Source organism: Astatotilapia calliptera, chromosome 5 (assembly GCF_964374335.1).
Source record: "Astatotilapia calliptera chromosome 5, fAstCal68.1, whole genome shotgun sequence".
Lineage (NCBI taxonomy): Eukaryota > Metazoa > Chordata > Actinopteri > Cichliformes > Cichlidae > Astatotilapia > Astatotilapia calliptera.
In genome coordinates, this window is record NC_137426.1 from 16228842 (window position 1) to 16245548 (window position 16707).

Sequence of the window (16707 nt, forward strand, 5' to 3'; positions counted from 1 at the left end):
TTCATGTCCTTAGAAAAATAAAAGCACTTAAGAAAAAAAATCTTGAGAAGGCTTTCATAATTCATGCATCAGAGGGTTAATATCTGACACCCCTGTGCAAAACTGCCACCTACTTAAACCACATGACGTGTGCCCTCCTATCATAAAAAAAAGAAACTACAGACATTTACTTCCGTCATTGACAGACAGACCAAACCACATGGTTCAATGTACGAAACCTTCAGGATGTGACGTTAGCATATGCGTGCTCACTACGCAGTAGACAGTAGCTACTAGTACCGTCACACTATATAGCCACAAAGGGCGGCAGTGACACTGTAGAAATCAGGATTCCCCTTCACAAGTAGAGCACAGAAGTGCCACCTACTTTGTGGGTGAAAGGAGCATGTTCTGTAACAGAGCCTTCCAACTGATAAACTTTATGAATGGTGCCGTCGGAACATTTGATGCAGATGAATAGAAACAGCATGGCTTCAATCAAAAATAATGACACGGTTACAGTATTTACTTCTCTTAGGCTGTTCGCTAAGGAGTATATGTAACTCCACTGATGTTATACATATAGGTCAAAAAGCTACACGTGTTTTGTGGCTGGAGTAAAAGTGATGTGAAACTGCTCACGTCGTCCTTAAGTTATGTCACTTCAGTCGGCGTCACACTAAAAGTTCAAGATGAAAGAAAATGTGATCAAGACATTGACCTAAGCAGCCCACTTTGGGTCTGCTAGTGGTTAACAGCTCAGGGTGACATTAGATCAACTGTTCGCTGTGTAGTTAATGTGTTAATGGGTTTTTGACATTACAGGATGTACAAATTCAGTACCTGTAGATCAGCTGTATCTATTTAGATCATTTAATTTTATACTTCCTATTGTAAAAAAGATACAAAACAATACAAAAACCATTACTTACATTATAAACATAGCATCAAAATAAAGTGAATATAGAAGCCAAGATACATTTTTACAAAAAGAACACTTTTTTGTCTTGTCACCAAAACAAAAAAACAGAATAATATATGTTATATTTCAGGAAAAAAAAGTCCAACATAAACATTAGGCTACTATGAGTTTGCTGCAATAAGGGTTAAATGTCAAGCAAATGCAAATACATGCCTACTCAGAAAAGCATGTACGGTTTCCCAGAATTTGCACACATAGAATTATAGAGATTGCCGAGTTAAAAAGCTAACAAATACAAATAATAATAAAAACAAAAGGGCATATATTGTATGTACAGCATACAGCATGAAGTATAGCATGCAAGCTGCTGTACTTCAAAACCAGACGAAAGGTTGTTTCAGGTGCTGTATTTTTCTTTGAAACCACACACCTACTTCCTACATCTCTGACATTTACTGAAAGCAAACTACCTGCAGGGTTTCCAGTATGTGTGTACTCTCTGTAAGTCATATTTGCGTTTTACAAAAAGCAGCTACAACAGTAAAATGTTGCCTACTCACAGATATATTAAGATTAATTTAATACCTAATAGTACACAAACTAATAAAAAGTCATCTTTACTAAGTAAGAATGTTTACTTCCTGTGAGTTATACTTAAATAAATGCTAAATTTTTAATATTAAGTTAAGGTTGGACTGTTATATACATGTTTATACTTAAATAATGGATCTGAAAACTTGATATACTTCTGTCTTTATTTAAATCACTTTCCTTGGGAAGATTTACGGTGCGGTAGCTTTTTCTATATTCGGTTCTTCACAAAGAGTCAACCAGGCAGACAAAGCATTAACTGAAATTTATGAATGTGTGTGTCTGGTTTCTGGTGCAAAACATAAGTGAGGAGAAGTATGAGGACGCTTTCATAACTCCTCTGACTATGTGATCCGAGAAACATCTCCAATGAGGTATAAACAACATGAAAGTCCTCACATTTACAACATCAGTCTTTCCAAAGGCCAAAATGAAAACATGAGAGGATGTATGTCTCAGTGGGGAAAAAGAGCCACATTTAGGTGCCTGGGGGGAACTCCGCCAAACCCACACATCACTGAAAGCATGTTTGTTTTCACAGACCTGCTAATTTGAACAGAGCTGAGTAATCAAAAACTGAGAAACAATGGGCAGAAAGACTTCGTGCAAAAATTAAAGTAGTTCATAATATATCCTGGATCAGTGGTATTGATTGTACTGGTCTTACTGGGTATTTCTCAGGCTTGTCACAAGCCCCAGTTAGTCGCATTAAGTTATGTCATGTCATATATATATATATATATATATATATATATATATATATATATATACATACATACATACATACATTGAATATACAAACATTTCACAGAGGCATTTAGTGGCATGATTGCTCAGGTCACTGTGCAAAAATCTGCATATAGAAAATGTTGATCAATACTAACATTATACAGATTTCTTTGAGCAACATAATAATATTAATAAAAATAATATTATGGTCAATTTACAACAGTTCAAGTAGTGAAAACTATTGTTTACTACTTGCTGTTTCACAGTTTAAAAAGTGAGGTAAGAGGCTTGCAATATGTTTGTGATAATTCACGATTCTACTAAAACAGAACAAACAAAAGTCAAATATTGACTTGAAAATACACCTGTAACAATACAGATATAGTAAATAGTTTGATGATGTATTTCTAATACAAAAGCAACACTGTAAGGAAAAATACTGATATAACGATTACCTGAGTCAAAGGTTCAGCTGTGTATTTCATGCCTAAATGAAAAAAAAATAACAAGTTTAACTTCAAGGTTCCATGTAGTCTGACTTGAGCGGGGTCTGGCTTTCATTACAGCTTTCCTCAACTGGCGTGCGGCACAAGGAGTCCATTGCTGTAAACAAAAAATATATATTTTATTTCAAAAAGCTTAATTAACTACCAATTAGTTAATTAATTCAATAATATTGTTGACAATAACTATTTCCCATTTGAAACAGCACAAATCTCAGAGTGTGTGAAGCATTTTGTGAAGAAATATTGCCCATTTTTTTCTAATAGTGGTAAAATATGATAAAGAAATAAATCTCTGACATGATTAAAGATTTTCTGGGGGGGTGTGGGCATATATCTTGATGCAAGAAGGTGAACTGTTGTTGCCTGTTGCTTCAAATTTTGGTGCGTCACTTTTCTCATTCAACTTCTCGACATGAAACCACCAAGACCTTTCTTATTGTCTGAAGTGTGAATCACTTGCCACATACGTTGTACTGTTTTTTGCTTGTGCCAGCAGTCAGTGATGTGCAGCTTGCAGGTCACAACAGTTAGTACAACTAGTCCGATAATTCCGAAAATAAGGAGGGCCATACCTGGTAAGACAAAATAAACCTGCTAAGTTAACTTAGCTTTACTTTTGATCTGAGGTTGCATGATCGGAAGATGGCTTACCAATGTGGTTGCCTGGATATACAGGAGGAGTTGGAAGCACTTTCTTTGTGGAAGTGGCCACTCGTGGAGTAGTAGTAGTATCCATCCCCTGAGTTTTGGCCCCCTCATGTGGACGTTGAGTTATTAAACCTCGGAGAGTAGTAATTGTATTTGATGTGGGAAGTGTAGTGCTGTAAGTATCACTGTTTGGCTCATTACAGATGGCATCTGACGATGCAGTTCCACTGATTTTCACCCCTGATTTACATCTAGAATGAAAGATGAATGACAAAGCTGTTAACAACAAGTGTCACGTCCAGACCCTGTTGAAAATTTGTTTTAATCATATATCATAAAAGTACTAAAAACACTAGAATACGTACTCTTTCCATTTTTTACAGTCTGAGTTTTGAGATGTAATGAAAAATCCTTCTTCACATCGTTTACATTCTCCTAGCAGGAAAAAAAGAATTGATGATTTAAAAAGACATTTTCTTTAGTGTGTATGGTAAATGATCCAATATTATGATCCAGTCTTGTACCTCCTATTCGTTTAAATCCCTCAGCACATTTGCAGTTGGAAGAATCACTGTCCCATGGAACAAAGTCTTTACGGCACGCACATTTTGTGTTTTTGAATGTGGTACAATGCTCTTTAATGTCACTACCATGATCTGCAATAAATAAATAAACAAAGAATGTTCTTAATCCTGATGTCGTAATTTGAGTGTGAACTACATGTTTGGTCTCCATTAACAGAGCAGGTTTATCATCAGCTGCTCACATAGCAGCTGATTTTTTTAATAAATTACAAAAGCTTCAGCACTTACTAGTGTCACACGTTCTACATGCTTTACAAGATTTTGAAGTATTTTCATGATCCTGATAAGAGCCTGATTTGCAGGGTTCACATCCATTTCCATTACGGGATACTTTTTCGCCTTCAAGGATTTCACAGTGTTCAAAGAAAGGACACATTTTAATTACAGTAATTACTATACTTTCAAAATAAAATTCAGAAAGTGAAAAACTGAATTTTACAGCATTATACAGACTCAGTAAAATGATAAAAGGCACACTTTACCTGTTTTGCATGTCAAACCAGTAACATGTTGGTTAAAAATCAAAAAAAGTATGAGGACTTTGAGCATAGCCATATTCAGTTCTTCAGTGCTGAGAAATGCCACTATTTCCTGTGTGACACACAGCATAAGAATGTGACAAAAGAGAGACGCCACCTGCATAAGCTCTTTATATGGGGCTGTCCCAGACTGCTCACCTACTTTACTGATAAAACAGTTACAATTTATAAGTTTGGTGACTATCCTGTCTATCTTACTACAACCTGTAATGTTTTATTAATATTTATTTTTAAAAAAACTTAAATTGAAACACATATTTTACATCTATGACATGTCAGTCATAACATAGTTTCTAACAGGTATTCTAAGATACTAAATATAGTGTCTAATTTTTTAACACTGGATAAATTAATTATGTAAGTCAACAATTTAAAGAGCCATCTTACTTAAAATTCACCCTATATGTCTACAACTTGAATATTGATAATAAAAAAATTCTGTACAATTCAGTACATAAGTAATAAGATGTTTTACTAACTCAAAAACCGGTAAAAATATTTTAGATCCATATAAAGTATGATGGAAAAAAAAGATCTTTTAAACTGAAATACAGCTTTGAGGGTATTTTTAGCATGTTTATTAACCTTTTTCTGGGCTTTTTTTCTTTGTTCAGGAAAAAAGGTATTGGTACTGTGGTTAAGCTATCGGAAACAGTTAACTATGTATCTTTGTTTTGTCTAGGCAGAAAAAATTGACATTGTATTATGGCATATGGACTCAAATGGCAAATGGAAAATCCACATATTCTTGATTAGTGCAAGATACAAGATACAACCACACACTCGCTTCTTGAAAAACGGATGTTGAAAAAAACAACCCCCGCTCCTGTTTTATCTCTCTCTCTGTTCGTTTATGAACTTTTCGTAGGTAAGGCGACCCAAAATTAATATGTTTATATTCCAATCATTCAAGAGTTCAGGAAACTAAAGATATAAAACATAACAAACTGTGCTGTCTTTACTGTTCACTTTGCCCATTGTTTGTCTCTCTTTAACACACAGCCCAACTGGTAACATATGATGACAAAGCTAGTTTCACTCACTGGCCATTTTGAAAAGTACACCTATTCAACTACTTCTTAAAGCAGCTACCTCACAAGCCATAGTCAAGACAACCTGCTGTATTTAAAATGTTCAAACTGAGCATTGGGATGGCAAAGAAAGGCGACTTAAGTGACTTTAAACATGCCAGACAGGCTGATCTGAGTATGTCAGAAACTGCTGATCTAATGGGATTTTCCCACCTAACCATCTCAAGAGTTTACAGAGAAAAGTCTGATAAGAAAATATCTACTGAATAGCAGTTATCTGTATGAAAATGCCTTATTGAAGGTCTGCTTCAAGCTGAAGGGAAAACAATAGGAACAACATAAACATAAGCAACATCAAAGGTATGCAAAAGAGCATCTCTGAATGTAGAACTCACTGAACAACGAAGCAGATGGTCTACACCCAAGATCGCACAGTGTCACACTGTCAGCTAAGAACAGGAAACTGAGGATTCGAAAGAAAAAAAAAGATTGGAAACACATTAGAAAAACTCCCTTGCTGGATGAGTCTCAGTTTCTGCTGCAATATTCTAATGGTAGAGTCAAACTTTGAACAGCATGAAAGCATGGATCCATCCTGTCTAGCTGAGCATGATTTAAACACCACAGCCCCAGAACATTGTTGCTGACCATGTCTTTCCCTTGTGATCCAATGATCACAGTCTGCCCATCTTGCTCACAGACATTAAAGAGATAATGGAAAAATAAGAAATTGTGTGTTTATCTACACCAGGGGTCGGCAACCCTGGGCACGCGTGCTGGTGGCACGACGATAGCTGGACTGGCCATCAGGCATACCGGGCATTTATTTGTCCCGTATGCCCGATCTGATATTTCGTTTTTATGGGCCGATGATTTTTATTTTTTATTTTTTGTAACGGTATAAACAGTGAAAAGTGGTGGATTGGCTAGATGCTGGTCGATGTGTAAAAATAACTCAGGATATACAGGAGGAGGAGAGACCCGGGGTGGCTGCCGGTCCGAGTGTCAGGTGAACTGAACTTCAGGTAGGAAGTTATGACCTGCAGTCCATTTGGGTCAGATATAAACCAAGTTTAGTTTATTTTCGTTGTGCTGACGTTTTACAGTCAGTTACAATAACTCGTACTGCGTGCTAGCTAGCATGACAGAGTTTCTATACAGCTGGGTGGGTGCTATGATGTTACTGATAGTGAACTTTATTTTATTCATAAGGCTAGTTAGTAGAGTTGCCAACCGTCCTGTGAAAAACGGAATAGTCTCGTATTCAGAGAAAATGTTACGCTTTTCATTTGAGGAGAAAGGGAACACAGTTTGTCCCGGAGTTCAGCTAGAATGGGAAAAGACGCAAAGGTGGAGTTCTTCTGCGTCTTTACGCTGCAGCTGCCTCTTCTTCTCTCATTCTCTCCCCCTCCCTCTCCTGTTGCTACTTCAACCATGAAACTGATCAATGATCAGCTGATCGGCTTTTCTCTCTTGTTTGTTTATCTCCCACTTTGTGCCAGAAAGAGGAAACCGCCGGATGTCGCGTTAAACAACAGCAGCACGTTTAAGCTTCATCAGCTGTTGCTAGAATTTATTTAACATTAATTTCTAGTATCAGCTGATGTTTGCTGGAGCCACAGCTGTAAAAGCTGCTGGTCATGATATCGGTTTGGTTATCTGCTGAGAGGGAAACATGCAGATGAAACCAGTAGAATCATCAGAGCTGAACAGGTGATGGAGAAACAGGTTTACCTTTTAGGTGACATGAATGAGTTGAAGGGAAGTTATGAACTGTTTCTGAGAGACAAATAACACCAGGATCTTTTCTAAGTAGCTGACAGTTGGTAACTGTGCAGGGACGTGTCTAGCAAAGTTTTGCCAGGGGGGCCCGGTAGGGCATTAACAGGGAAAGGGGGGCACGAAGACATACTTTTCTTTCTTATTCTCATTTAAAATGTCTCACTTTTATTAAATAATTATCTGAATCTTACAACCAAAGTTTTTATCTTTGGTTGTACCAAATCCTAATTGAGATTTTTGGGCCAAGTGCAATAACGTCAGATTCATCTGAATTTAGAAGAAGGAAATTAGAAGTCATGCAGGTCTTTATGTCTTCAAGACATTCATGCAGTTTGACTAATTGTTATGTGTTTTCTGGCTTCATGGATAGGTGGAGCTGGGTAACATGTGCATAGCAATCAAAATGTATGTTGAATGATACTGTCCGAGAGAAGCACGTAAAATGTAAAAAGAATTGGTTCAAGCACTGAGCCCAGTGCAACTTCAAATTTGACCTCAGTGTGTGAAGACAACGCCCAAATTAAAATTAAAAAGCAATGTCTCTTTTCAGGAATCAAATTTTTTTTCCCTGTGAGCTGTTTTATATTGCTGGCTTTCTTTTTTTTTTTTTTACCAAAATGCTCTACATCCATTGAACAAAGAAAGCACTCATACAGGTAACAGTACATCTCAGGGTACACCAATGATTGTAAATCCTGTCAGTGGCACTTGCCTCTTGTAACTCTTGACATGGGTCAATGAACAATTTGCATGATCATGATGCATTTGCATCATGAAAGACTAAATGATTCCTACCTGAAACAGCTCACACAGCCACGTTTGTAGCTTATTGACTTCTAGAAAGCGATAAGTTTCCAGTTGAATACCATAAGGCAAATGCCAGTTAGTTGTTCCATTATCTACACTTTGTACCTTTGTTGCTCTCAAGGTAAACAGTTCTGCAGCGTCAATCTCCAAAACTGAGTAAATAATGATGAAATAACCTTAGATAGATAAATAGCCTACAAAGCAGTGGAAAAATATGTGCACTGATTGTGCTGTGAAGTGTCCCTTGAACACACTTCCTACTGAATTCTCTCTTAAGATGAAACATATGTGGAATATATATTTGCTGTTTCTGAAGACACGGCAGAGAGTATATGTTGAATTTTGCAGAAGAGACAAAGCTAACACTGCAACCAGATATGAAGATTATCATGTATAAGCTACCTTTGTGCAGAATTTTCAGCCTCAGTTTCAAAAAAACGAAACAGTTATCGTACATCTTTGAGTAATCAAGAATTCTCAACTCTGAATACTGAGTAAAATCTAGATACATGAGTAAAAACCTCTAGATTGCCTGTAAATGTTGTAAACTGAAAATAGTCATCATGTTTGGTGTGACTATGAACACCAAAATAACAAAATCAGTTTACAGTTGTTTTGTCCTCTCTGCACATCAGCGACAAAATTAACGCTATTGCTGTTTGTTAAAACTCTTAAAACTCTGCTTTCATTTGTGCACTTTTATAATTGCTCAAAGCTTTGTATAGTTGACATAGTGTTTGAGGAACTGAGCTGGTTAAGCACGAGGACACACTTAGTATTTAGAAAAAAGTGGTCTTTATTTACCCCTAAAAATGCAAAAATATACTAAATAAACTAGCAATACAGTGCCCATAAAAGAGGTCAAATGACTAGAACTAAACACAAATAAAAACAGCAACTTAAAATATCTCCATCTTAAGACCAGGTGGACACATGACGGGAACACAAATACTAGCAAATTAACCAACACCAAGCAAACAAAGCAACACTTCACTTCAAACGGCCCCATGCCACTCCCCTGTTTTAAATGCATTTTAGAACAGCACGCATCAACACCACATATGAGCAGGTAGAGTGAGGTATGGGATCTTCACACACCCCCGTTCTCTATTGTGGTGCCTGGACCTGGGAGTATAGAGTATGTATGGGGAGTGTGAGTGTGTGTACTGGGTTCACTTCTGTGTGTCTCCATGTCAGGTGAGTACTGAGTATTTGTGCATGTGCGCATGAGGGGGGGAATGTGTGTGCATGTTTGTATTTGTGTGTGCCTGTTTGTATATACTGGCTCACTCCTGTGGCTGCTTGGTGCACACTGGCCCTCCTGGCTCTGTTGGGCCCCTTCTAGGGTGTGAAGGGCGCTTGGATCCTGGGTCTCTGGGCCCAGGGCTCAGTCTGATATGGTACAGCTGGCTGCCAGTGGAGCCTGCAGCCTCAGTGCTGCAGGCCCTGTGACTTCTGCACCTTGGCTGCTGGGTGACCCCCATCCGAGGCACTCCACAGCTCTTTTCTAGGTGGCTGACGTGACTGCCCCTCTGGTGGTAATCCTTGCTCGTGGCCCGGAGCTCCTCCATCCCTGCTTCATGTCCTGGGGGGCAGGGCTATGGCTCCTAGCACCCACTACCCACATAGCAAAATTTGTATGGCCTGGATCTGGCCCACAAATGTGCTTACACATGGCCCACATACCGCAAAGAATGACGGCCCTTTGGTGGCCCAGATCAGGTTTGCCAGAGGTGGCACACACATGGCCCAGCACAAGGCCAGTTGCAGGCACACTGGTGGTCCTGTGCTGGCCCATGCGTGGAGTACCTCTGGCAAACCTGATCTGGTCCACCAAAGGGCCATCATTCTTTGCGGTATGGGCCATGTGTAAGCTGTGTGCAGCCACGGGCCAGTTGCAAACACACTGCTGACCCTGTGCTGGACCAGAATAGTTTCAGCTCTTGCCCCAAATGTCAGCCTAATGTGTACCTTAATCAAGCCATGTAATAACAACATGTGCCATCATTGCCAAGCCATGCCCACGTCGGGTTGACATACACCCTGCCATGACACCGGTCAGTCAGAAGTGCAAGTTTGATGCCAGATCCGGGCCAGACCTGTTTTCTATGAACCTGGGCCACATAAACCAAACCACAATCTGGCCAGATATGGCATGCCATCACATAAACAGTGCCATCTATATCCGGCCTGGTCCATGTCTTGATGACATACCACTTACCATGCCAGAAGTCATGTGGGTATTAGACACTTACATGGAGAAATCTTATGAATGTGCTCACACACACAGGTTTTACACATAAGTGTTCATACAGGTTCATACAGGTGTACAAACAACTTACAGACACACACTATCTCGCTTGGCTGCTGCCTCTAAACATATCATGTATTGTACAGTTAACATTACATTTTTATTAATTGCTGTTACTCATGCCCATATTGGTTATTGCTGTGGTTTCCTTACTGTGCTGTTTTATTTTTGCTTGTTTTTTTTTCAATCTGCTTCCTTCTTCTCCTCTATTTTTCTTTCCCTCTCAGTCTGTTAACTCTCTTCCGAACTTCTCTTTCCTTCTTCTTTCTCTGTCCTGTCCATTCTGATTGTAATAACTTAAATCAAAATAATAATAATAAAGATCAAATAAACTATGACAATCAATTGAACCAGAATTGCAAAAGCTGTAATGGTCCACTTGGAAAAATAAATCTCTTGGGCATTTTTCTTGACCTTCAGACAGTAATTCTGATTGCTACAATGCCGTACAGGACAGGCAAAAAGAAGAAGAAGACTAAGCAAATTGACAATTTATAAATCAAAGAAAATGCACAACATTAAAAGTTAATTACATATAATTGCCACTGATGAAAGAGCTGCACTTGGGCCAATCAGCACTTCCCATATATAACACAGCCGCAACCTAGAGCACATCTTTTGCCCAACTTCAGAGTTGTGTTGCTGCAGGCGCATTAATAGCAAATAATGTTTTGGTGATACAGATAATACACAAGATGTTTTAAATGTTTTAACTTTTACAGATTCATATGTTTCAAACAATCTTTTAAAAAAAGATAACTGTAAAATACTTTTACTTACTAAACCACAGTAGCAGTAGTGGCAATTGTATACATGTAATGAATATGAGTGCTATAGACATCTAAGTTATCCTTACGTGGATTGCTCATGTAAACAAATTTGGAACAAATTCCAGTTATAAGTATTCCATTTCCTTCCTCCCTGATTGTCAGAGTGACAAAAGCCTTTTAAAGATTACAAATTTGAAATTCCAAGATAATGAGCCATACCTGGTAAGACAAAAAAAGTCAGCTACAGTTTACATAGCTTTTTTTTTTTTTTTTTTTTTTAAATCTGTGCCTTCATCTCAGAAACAATGGAAAATGAAGGCTGTGCCAAAATAATTTGGATTTTGTTGTAGAAGTGGCTACTTGTGGAGGAGAGCTAACAGATCTAGGAGTTGGAAGCACTTTCTTTGTGGAAGTGGCCACTCGTGGAGTAGTAGTAGTATCCATCCCCTGAGTTTGGGCCTCCCACTGTGGACGTTGAGTTATTAAACCTCGGAGAGTAGTAATTGTGTTTGATGTGGGAAGTGTAGTGCTGTAAGTATCACTGTTTGGCTCATTACAGATAACATCTGACATTGCAGTTCCACTGATTTTCACTCCTGATTTACATCTAGAATGAAAGATGAATGACAAAGCTGTTAACAACAAGCGTCACGTCCAGACCCTGTTGAAAATTTGTTTTAATCATATATCATAAAAGTACTAAAAACACTAGAATACGTACTCTTTCCATTTTTTACAGTCTGAGTTTTGAGATGTAATGAAAAATCCTTCTTCACATCGTTTACATTCTCCTAGCAGGAAAAAAAGAATTGATGATTTAAAAAGACATTTTCTTTAGTGTGTATGGTAAATGATCCAATATTATGATCCAGTCTTGTACCTCCTATTCGTTTAAATCCCTCAGCACATTTGCAGTTGAAAGAATCACTGTCCCATGGAACAAAGTCTTCACGGCACGCACATCTTGTGTTTGTGAATCTGGTACAATGCTGTTTAATCTCACTACCATGACCTGCAATAAATAAATAAATAAAGAATGTTCTTAATCCTGATGTCGTAATTTGAGTGTGAACTACATGTTTGGTCTCCATTAACAGAGCAGGTTTATCATCAGCTGCTCACATAGCAGTTGTTTTTCTAATAAGTTACAAAAGCTTCCGCACTTACTAGTGTCACACGTTCTACATGCTTTACAAGATTTTGAAGTATTTTCATGATCCTGATAAGAGCCTCGTTTGCAGGGTTCACATCCATTTCCATTACGGGATACTTTTTCACCTTCAAGGATTTCAAAGTGTTCAAAGAAAGGACACAGTTTAATTACAGTAATTACTATACTTTCAAAATAAAATTTAAAAAGTGAAAAACTGATTTTAAAGCATTATACAGAGTGAGTAAAATGATAAAAGGCACACTTTACCTGTTTTGCATGTCAAACCAGCAACATGTTGGTTAAAAATCAAAAAAAGTATGATGAGTTGGACGACAATCATATTCACTTCTTCAATGCAATGTTTCCTGTGTGACAAATAGAATAAGATTAAGACAAAGAGAAACACCACCTGACCAAGTTTAAATTGGACACTCCACACAAATAAGACAGCAACATTTATCACTCATAACTTTGGAACCAACGTTTTACTGTTATTGAAAATACCTGACAACAAAAGAGTTCCCTCTCTGAGGGACATTTCCAGAAAATTGTTGAATCTATGTCCCAAATAATTAAACAGTTCTGAAGGCAAAAGGAAGAGCAAAGGGTACAGTCAGAGGGGTACAGTCAGAGGCTAGACAGTCTGACACTCTCCCCTGTTACCTCAATACTGCAAACCACCAAATCAAAAATATGAACTCAGTTTCATTGAACTCTGTTTCCCAATTCCCACCATCTGCCAGTACTAACTCTGTCTTTCCCTCTTTGCAGACAGCCCCATAGTAAAATCATGACATAAATAAAGAACATTAAACCAAAATACAGAGAATCTGAAGTCAGTCACAATTTCCAAACCAAAAATTAACAACCCAAGCTCACACAGCCAGCATAAACCCATCACAAATTCCCACAGGAATTTCACAATAACTTGGACCTTACAAAAAAAAAGAGAACTTATGTGTTTATCTGCACAAATAAAATAAGGGATTAATTTCGGATATAGAAAAGAGAACAACAAAAAGCAGCAATCCCCTACCAGCACTCTTCCTTCTGCCTTGTTGACAACAACTGAAGAGACAGGGGTGTGTATGTCTTTCTCTCTCAATATATAATCCTCTGGTGAGGGGGTGGATGTCTCTCTTGCAACAATAATTGGTCATCTACTGAGAGCGAGTGACAGTATGCCAACCGCTACATTCTCAATTTTTCTCTAGCTTTAAACATTCATGCTATAAACCTTATTTCTGTAACAACTGACAGGTACAACAGGGATGTGTTGTGGAATTTTCTGTAAAAAAAAGAAAGGTCTGCAGTATGTTCAGCTGTGGTCAAGCTATTTTATTACTGCATGCATGCAGGAGAGCAAACACACACACATCAAAACATCTCAGGTCTAAGTAATGAGCACACTCCTTTATTCCATTCCAAGGAAGAGGGAGGAAGTTACAAACTGATCATACCACACATCACGCGCCTCGCTATGAAACCTAATGGAGCAATGGGCCAAGGACACAATGTTTTGTGTCCTTGGCGTTATCAGCACCTGTAAAGGGAGTTGTCTTCTACCAAACTGCTGTACATTCACTGAACAAAAAAAAAGCATGCAGACAGATAACATTACAACTCAAGGGACACTACTGATCGTAAATGCTGTCAGCAGCACTAGCCTCTTGTAACTCTTGACATGGGTCAATGAATAATTTCATCTGCACTGTGAAATGATTCCCATAAGAAACCGCTCACACAGCCATGTTTGCAGATTACTGACTTCTAGAAAGAGATAAGTTTCCAGTTGAATACCATAAGGTAAATGCCAGTTAGTCGTTCCATTGTCTACGCTGTGTACCTTTGTTGACTTCAAGGTAAACAGTTCTGCAGCCTCAATCTCCCAAACAGAGTAAATAATGATGAAATAACCTGGATAGATAAACAACGTTGCAGGCCAAAGGGAGAATATGTACACTGGACTGTGTTATGAAGTGTCCCTTGAACACACCTTCTACTGAATTGACTCACAGGATGAACCATGTGTAAGATATATGCTGTTTCTGAAGACACAGAGAGACAGAGAGTTTTTGTTGCATTTTTCAGAAATGACAACGTAAAGCTAACACTGCAGCCAGAGACAGAGATCATCACTAATGAGCTAGCGAAACATAAAACAAGGTTATCATTAGTCTTTAAGTAATCAAGAATTCCCAACTTTGAATGCTGTGAGTAAAATCTAGATACATATGAGTAAAAAGCTCTAGATTGCCTGTAAATGTTGTAAACTGAAAACACTTATTCATCATGTTGGTGTGACTGTGACACCAACATATCAAAATCAGTACATGTGTTGTTTTATCCTCTCTGCACATCAGTGACAAAACTATTAAAAAATCGATTAACAACACTATTAATCTACACTATGAAAACGTTTGTTTGAAAGTCTTCTGTTTTCATTTGTGCACTTTAATCACTGCTGAAAGCTTTGTTTAGCTGACATAGTGTAACTGATCACAGGAACTGATCATAGCTTCTTAGTCTATAACCTCTGCTGTTGTATATGGCAAAAAAAAAAGTTTGTAAACCACTGAGATGGGGAAGGGGTTTGCCGTACATTAACACAACCAGTTCACATGTAGCCTTATGTCAAATGGAGAGCATGCCTCTCAGAACCTGCAAAACTATGCAAACATCACAGCAACACCTCTCCCTATACATGATTCCAGTAACAACTGCTTCAGTTATCAAAAATAAAAATCACAGGCTTCAAAATTAGTGAAGAGTTATAAACTTTCAACCAAATCAAACATGTTTAAAGAAGTGAAAAAATGACGAGGAACTGATGCTTATATGTGACTCCTTCCAATCAGCAGAAGCCTGAAACATAATAGATTCTTTTTCAACTTCTTTAGATACAAAGGGACGTTAAAGAGGAACTGATCAGAGCTTCATAGTGAGTAACTTGAAACAGAGGGAACAAAAAGTTGTTTTAGACTTTCAGGATAGTTAGAGTAAGGACATTCAAAGATAATCAATGTGCGGTGTGAGCTTTCGTAATTGTACATGCCAGAAAAGGTTTGGCAACCACTAAGTCAGATTAGAGTTAGATGTGAAATCCTTACCTTGTACCACTTAAAAGCTATGCTTCTGAGAACCTGAGACTTAGATAAACATCAAATAGAACAACACCCCACAAGGTGCAAGTTCCCAGTACATTATACAGAGCAGATAACCTGAAGTTACATCAGAATCGTTCATCACTATGCTCAAATATGCCATTTTGAAAACACATAGCAATTGCATTAATGGACATCCACATTATAGGTTATGTGGTACCTTTGAACAAAAACAGAGCACATTTAAAATAATAATATCAATGAAAGCCATGAGAGCCATTTTCTTTTTCTCCTTTTCATTGGCTGTTCCACATCTAACCAGCCCATATAAGTTTCTACACCTTTGGTTGCACCAAGCAAATCACGCCTCTGCACCAGAATGTGCAGAACAAGTGGTTTTTCTTTTTTTCTTGCAATAGAGGCAACATTTGCCTGGAATTATACAGGATAGATGTGGTTAGAAAAGCCTTTTATGTACTGTGGGTGTGCAAAGAAGAAAAACTCAAAATGAAAAAAAAACCCGTAGGAAACTGACACCACGGTAAAGGCATGAACTTTTGATAAAAAGCACGCTCCACAGAAGCGATTTATTTAATGTTGTGCGTTACCATGGCAACTCCGACTTTACTCCAGTCATTTTTTCCCTTTCCATCCAAAAAAAGTCAAAACTCTTCCACCATACAGCAAGTCCTCATAACCGGTTTCATATCACTGCTTCTCCTGTCAGTACTTCTATAGTAACTGTGTTGAAACTCAGTGGTTATTACTCATTATTAATTCATATTCATATTTAAAATAAATTAAATGCATTTTTCCCTTTCACAGTTTATGCAGTACCAGAAATGAATTCTCTTTAGTATCTTTTGGTTTAACCTGTTTTGAAACTATTCCCTTCCTGTTTTACTAACCTTAAATTCTTTACAACTTTGCATGTAACCCTCAAACAACCATTAAATATGGTTCACATAAGAAATCAACCATGAGAACCACATAATATTCTACATGTGCACGTACACATTTTTTACTGTTTATTGGCATATTTTTTCCCCCCAGTTGATACTAAATACTTTTTTGGTCGAGAAAGATAAGTATACAAAGCATTTTTAAATGTCTACAGGACCTGTGCACATTCAGATGGTTTAAAATAAAATAGAGAGAAATAAAGGACAAGCCGTGTCCTGCATATAGTAGACCTAAAATATCCTTAAGCACATTGTTTGTGTAAACAAATTTAGGACAAATTCTAGTCAT

General features: G+C 37.8%; 2 protein-coding genes across 2 annotated transcripts; both read right to left on the reverse strand.

Moving 5' to 3' along the window:
• Positions 1 to 829: 829 nt before the first annotated feature.
• On the reverse strand, positions 830 to 4778 carry LOC113021678 (tumor necrosis factor receptor superfamily member 4-like). Its single transcript, XM_026166377.2, has 7 exons — positions 4442 to 4778; positions 4188 to 4298; positions 3900 to 4031; positions 3741 to 3810; positions 3379 to 3626; positions 3195 to 3299; positions 830 to 2824 (listed from the first exon to the last, which is right to left on the reverse strand). The coding sequence occupies exons 1-7, from the start codon at positions 4599 to 4601 to the stop codon at positions 2739 to 2741; spliced, it is 912 nt and encodes a 303-aa protein (XP_026022162.2). The 5' UTR covers positions 4602 to 4778; the 3' UTR covers positions 830 to 2738.
• A 6127-nt stretch (positions 4779 to 10905) lies between these two features.
• LOC113021895 (tumor necrosis factor receptor superfamily member 4-like) lies at positions 10906 to 13819 on the reverse strand. The gene is made up of 7 exons (XM_080301506.1): positions 13813 to 13819; positions 13389 to 13452; positions 12620 to 12717; positions 12367 to 12477; positions 12080 to 12211; positions 11921 to 11990; positions 10906 to 11806 (listed from the first exon to the last, which is right to left on the reverse strand). Exons 1-7 carry the CDS (start codon positions 13817 to 13819, stop codon positions 11491 to 11493), a joined length of 798 nt encoding a protein of 265 aa, XP_080157632.1. The 3' UTR covers positions 10906 to 11490.
• Between the last annotated feature and the right edge of the window lie 2888 nt (positions 13820 to 16707).

What these genes read in the sequence shown, in the direction of transcription:
- LOC113021678 (XM_026166377.2), bottom strand. Translation starts at nt 4,601, where the DNA reads ATGCAGGTGGCGTCTCTCTTTTGTCACATTCTTATGCTGTGTGTCACA. An exon ending in GGGATTTAAACGAATAGGAG is followed by an intron (nt 3,811 to 3,899) that starts GTACAAGACTGG and finishes TTTTCCTGCTAG; the next exon opens with GAGAATGTAAACGATGTGAA. An exon ending in GACTGTAAAAAATGGAAAGA is followed by an intron (nt 3,627 to 3,740) that starts GTACGTATTCTA and finishes CTTTCATTCTAG; the next exon opens with ATGTAAATCAGGGGTGAAAA.
- LOC113021895 (XM_080301506.1), bottom strand. An exon ending in AGGCAGAAGGAAGAGTGCTG is followed by an intron (nt 12,718 to 13,388) that starts GTAGGGGATTGC and finishes TTTGTCACACAG; the next exon opens with GAAACATTGCATTGAAGAAG. An exon ending in ATGTAGAACGTGTGACACTA is followed by an intron (nt 12,212 to 12,366) that starts GTAAGTGCGGAA and finishes TATTTATTGCAG; the next exon opens with GTCATGGTAGTGAGATTAAA.